Consider the following 5,514-nt stretch of genomic DNA (forward strand, 5'->3'; position numbering starts at 1 on the left):
ATACTTTAAACGGCCAATTTTAATTTTCTTTTCATGTTGCTTCTAGTATTTGTTTTTGTCAACTTTAACGTTTGTTGGTTGCTTTTTACAAATTGATCAAACCAAATAAAGGAAAAAAAACAAAAGAAATACTATTAAACAAAAATAAAGGGCAAAAAGAAAAGAAATTAAAACAAAGAATTGAGGAGAGGAGAGAGTGGTGTGAAGTCAATTTCTTTCTTATTTCTTTCACTGAATAATAGTAATAATCTTCACACACACACGCAGAGCGCAAAAAAGCTCTCATCAATACGCCATAGCTGAGAGAGCTTCTTCTCCTCTTCCTTCCCCTTCCATTCTTCTATCTTTTGTGGAAATCCGTGGAAATGAACCCACAGCTTAATGACCGGAAGGAGTTTCATCAAGTCGATCGCTCGGCGACGGGAGATCTCGCGGCGAGACACGATTCAGCCGGCGGAGGAGGAAGCGGAGGTGGAGGTGCGAGGTATAAGCTCATGTCACCGGCTAAGCTTCCGATCTCCAGGTCGACTGACATCACGATTCCTCCTGGGTTGAGTCCCACTTCGTTTTTGGAATCTCCTGTTTTTATCTCCAATATCAAGGTACAGGCAACATCTCCTACTCTCTACTCTCTTCTTCTTCTTCTTCTTCTTCTCTTGTGGTAAATATCAGAGTTTCAAGTCATTTTGTGGTGTCGATTTGTGAAATTAGGTTTTCTGATTTCATTTCTCTGACCTAAATGATTGATTTCGTGAAATTGGATTGTGCCAAGTTGCAAAACTGAGTTTGGAATTGGATTCAGTCGAATAACGATATTGATATTTTTGTCCCACTTGTTTCGGTTTCTAGTTGCTTCAACTCTGATTCGGATCACTGTTCATGTTGAAGTTTAAAAGTGGAGCAAACGATTCTTTCTAGTGTAGTGTTCCTTAGTGGGGAATTACTTAAATTGGGTTCTATAAGTTTGGTGTGTGTGTTTAGATGCTTTCTGCTTTCTCACATGGAAATACATTGGACTTGAGTTTCCATTTTTGTTTCTTAATCCCTAACAAGTGATTAAAAAACACTATGATAAGTTTGCTTACGTTAGAGACTTTGGCTCAGATTCTGATTCTTCCTGTTACTTGATATATTCTGCATTTGTGTCCGTTCAGATTGTTCTCTGGAATAAACCCTTTTCTTTATCATGTTCTATTGGGGCTGGATTGTTTATATATTTCCTCCTCTTGCTCTTTTTCGTTTCTTCTTCAAGTCGACCTTGCTTGTGTTAGTGCTGCTCTTTCCATTTTTTCCTTTCTTTGTAAACTGGAGTTTGTTAGCTGTGTATGAATTCCATTTTTCTGTTGGTGAGAAAAATTACTTTACTCGAACGTTCACCATTTTTAGAGATATATAGTAATATTTTTGTTGGTTTAGCTTAGCTTATGTTCAAATACCAAAGTGATGGATAATACGTTATATGCTATGCTCTTAGTTACATCCTCTTATCCCTTGATTTAACGATAAGTTTGTTTTCTTTTGTTTTAGTAGACTGGTCTTTTAATAACATATCTTTATTGATAGATCATGTTCAGGTCTTTATGTATTATGTTCTAAACATGCCATTGATAATATGCCAATTTTCTTTAAATTTCAGCCAGAACCTTCCCCTACTACTGGTTCTTTGTTCAAGCCTCGACCAGTGCACATTTCTGCTAGCTCAAGTTCTTTTACAGGCAGGGCGTTCCATCAGAACACCTTTACTGAGCAGAAGTCCAGTGAATTTGAGTTCAGACCGCCTGCATCCAATATGGTATTGTCCAAAACAATCTGTTTTATTTTTTTTTTAATGATTAGCCTGTAATGTACTGTTCAGAGAGTGGACAACATGTAAAACCTTTCTCCTTTGCATACATATAATAGCATGCCAGTCTTTCATTCGTTTCATAAGGAGCCTTGTATCCAAAAGCTCACAATTCTTAATTTTCTTGTATATTGTTGGGTGATGACTTTGTCTAAACATCTCTATTGATTTCAAGGTTTATGCAGAGCTTGGCAAGCATAGAAGTGAGCCACCTGTACAATTTCAAGGCCAGGGCCATGGATCCTCACACTCACCCTCTTCGATCAGTGATGCTGCAGGCTCCTCAAGTGAGCTAAGCCGGCCAACTCCTCCTCGTCAGATGACATCAACGAGCTCAGATATTCCTGCTGGATTTGATCAAGATGAATCAATCCAGACTTCTCAAAATGACTCCAGAGGAAGCACTCCATCGATCTTGGCTGATGATGGTTATAATTGGAGAAAATATGGTCAAAAGCATGTCAAAGGGAGTGAATTTCCCCGGAGCTATTATAAATGTACACATCCTAATTGTGAAGTGAAAAAGTTATTTGAAAGATCTCATGATGGGCAGATCACCGATATTATATACAAGGGTACACATGACCATCCTAAACCTCAACCTGGTCGCCGAAACTCTGGTGGTCTTGGTATGGCTGCACAAGATGAAAGGCTAGACAAGTATCCTTCTTCAACTGGTCGAGATGGTAATCATATCTAAAACTTAAGTCAAACTTGCACTTGCTCTCTTGACAATGTAGATAACTTGTTCCTTCTACTCCTTATGTCTGCATACAGAGAAGGGATCTGGCGTCTACAACTTGTCTCACCCCAATGAGCAAGCTGGTAACCCTGAAATACCTCCTATCACAGCAACTGACGATGGTGGAGAGACTGCTGCGTCAAATAGGAATAAAGATGACCCAGAAGACGATGATCCATTCTCAAAACGGAGGTATTTAGAATTTAACAAAGGATGTAGGTGATTGTTTTGAATCTGTGATTTGACATGATGTAAACTTTCTTGTAACTTTATGCAGGAGGATGGATGCCGCAATGGAAATAACTCCCCTTGTGAAACCCATCCGGGAGCCTCGAGTTGTTGTTCAAACTCTGAGTGAGGTTGACATACTAGATGATGGTTATAGGTGGCGTAAATATGGACAGAAAGTCGTAAGGGGAAACCCAAATCCCAGGTTTGTACAACCACTAATCCCCTAACAAAATATCTCTGCACAAATCTCTTTTTATGCTCGAATGAGCATACACAAGCATAAGTTGCAGTTCAAGAAGGTAGCTAGTTATTTTGCTTTGTGCATTGGTTCTTTTGGGAATTGGGTTTGGAGTATGAAGTATTAGTGACCTATATATGACTGTGATGGAGATATTATGTTTTATGATGTTCCTCGGCCTTTTGTAGGAGCTATTACAAATGCACAGCTGCTGGGTGCCCAGTGAGAAAACACGTGGAGAGGGCATCACATGATCCAAAAGCTGTGATAACAACATATGAAGGCAAACACAATCACGATGTTCCCACTTCAAAGTCTAGCAGCAATCACGACATCCAGCCGCGGTTCAGACCCGATGAAACAGACACCATCAGCCTCAATCTTGGTGTTGGAATCTCATCTGATGGACCTAACCACACTTCCAACGAGCACCAGCATCAGAATCAACAACTTGTTAACCAAACTCACCCAAATGGAGTCAATTTCAGGTTTGTTCATGCTAATCATCCCATGCCATCCTACTATGCCAGCTTAAATAGTGGCATGAATCAGTATGGCCAGAGAGAAACAAAGAACGAGACTCAAAATGGTGACATCTCGTCCTTGAACCATTCATCTTACCCTTATCCGCCCAACATAGGGAGAATACAATCAGGTCCTTAAAAAGACTATGAGATTCTTCTTAGGTTAGGAAGGGAACGGGACATTGTTCTATATAAATTCCTATTTCTCAACAGAGAGCTCATCTTGATTCAAACTATCTCCTCCACCATATATATTTACTTTTCTTACCTGTATTGAGTTCCAACAATGTGTTGTAAAAATATACATTACAAGATGCAAATGTTTTTATTTAAAACAAGAAACAGCAATATTGCAATATGTCTTTGTCAATAATTTTGACAGAAAATTTAACATCAATATAGTGAATCAACCATAACCGCATCATTTCATGAATGGTTGCCATACGTGATACGCCTACAAGGCCACAACTATTTGCCAGTAGCGCCGGCCTTGCCATCAGTCGACATGCATCCACTGATGCACATATATCATCCAAGCAGATTGAAGATATTTTTTTATTTTTTATTTTTGAAAAAGATTGAAGATATGTTGACAGCAAAATTATAATTTTGAAATTATATGATCGAGTGAAGATATGTTGACAAAAACACATTAATAACAAGATGATCAACTGCTGAAAAAAAAAAAAAAAACCAAGATGATCAACGTTATGGGCGATTTCTATTTCTATTTTTTTTTTATTTTTAAGAAAAAGACTGTAAATCGCCTAAATTTGTGCAACCACCGTCACTAGCCCTGAGCATTGGTATTATTTTTGGGCTTCTAACCCAAGCCCATTAACTATAAACAGATCTTTTAAAAAAAATTAATAAACATTTGATGGAAGGAGGAGGATTCGGACCGTAGACGTGTTATGGCTAATGGACATACACGCTCACCATTTGAGCTGTTTCAACTTTTTGGTTTTATTTTTCAAATGATATATATAATGGATTCGGTTTCAGTTCAGATTTTTTGAAAAAAATTAAAAACCGATCCGATCCGAAAAACAGTCAGATTTTAAATGGATTTTATATGTTCCAATCCGAAAAATCCAAAATTCGAAAAATTTGATCCGATCCAAATAGCCAGAGCTAACCGTCATGTTTAAGAACCAAGGTGAAACTGCGCATATTATTCTCAGAGTCGTGCCTACGTTATGAAATAAGAAACTCTCACCTACGGTATCACATATTTTTTAACAACTTTAGGAAGCTACATATGTAGATAATAGTCATCAGTGCACCAACATATATGTATTAATATTATATTAAATTAGTTAAGTTAGAGAGACTAATACAAAGTAAATAGTATAACGTGTAATGCAAAAAATTCCTAAGTATGTACAATAAAATCTCTCCACTCATAACATATAAATTAATCGGTATATCTTTGTTCATCTTCATCCAACTTTCTTAATTATTTTTATATATTAGATCAAACATTTTGTATATCAGTATATCACTATAAATATATTATATGATCAACCCAATTTTTATATTTCATTTGTTTTTCATACTTTTTTTCTTATTCGTTGAGAATTGATTTTGTTTATGGAACTGTAAACTTCTACTTAAATTTTTATATATTTATTATAATTATTTAAACACTAATATAATAATAATAATAATAATAATAATAATAATAATAATAATATTTGCTATATATTATTGATATAGCAATCCATTTTTTGCCTATGGCATCAAAATACCTTGGCACGGCTCTGATTATTCTCCATCGTTTAAATATTTTATTCTCATTTTTATTGAATAACTTATTTTTTTTTTCAAAATCACGAATATTAATGACATGACAACAAAATAGATTATTGCAAAAACTAAAACAAAAAACTACTACAAAAACTAAAAACATTGATCCCTTAGTTTCTGGTCACAT

General features: G+C 36.1%; 1 protein-coding gene across 2 annotated transcripts; it reads left to right on the forward strand.

The window, feature by feature from the left end:
* On the forward strand, positions 1 to 3,920 carry LOC104717571 (putative WRKY transcription factor 20). Of its 2 annotated transcripts, none has more exons than XM_010435163.3 (6): positions 1 to 602; positions 1,637 to 1,792; positions 2,019 to 2,529; positions 2,621 to 2,777; positions 2,863 to 3,018; positions 3,243 to 3,920. In XM_010435163.3, exons 1-6 carry the CDS (start codon positions 366 to 368, stop codon positions 3,715 to 3,717), a joined length of 1,692 nt encoding a protein of 563 aa, XP_010433465.2. In that variant the 5' UTR covers positions 1 to 365; the 3' UTR covers positions 3,718 to 3,920. The 2 variants fall into 2 exon arrangements, with proteins under 2 accessions (XP_010433465.2, XP_010433466.2); XM_010435164.3 differs by lacking the exon at positions 1 to 602 and adding an exon at positions 1,202 to 1,346.
* Positions 3,921 to 5,514: the final 1,594 nt, after the last annotated feature.

The sequence above is a fragment of the Camelina sativa genome, chromosome 10 (assembly GCF_030686135.1).
Source record: "Camelina sativa cultivar CO46 ecotype springtype chromosome 10, ASM3068613v1".
In the NCBI taxonomy this organism is placed as follows: domain Eukaryota; kingdom Viridiplantae; phylum Streptophyta; class Magnoliopsida; order Brassicales; family Brassicaceae; genus Camelina; species Camelina sativa.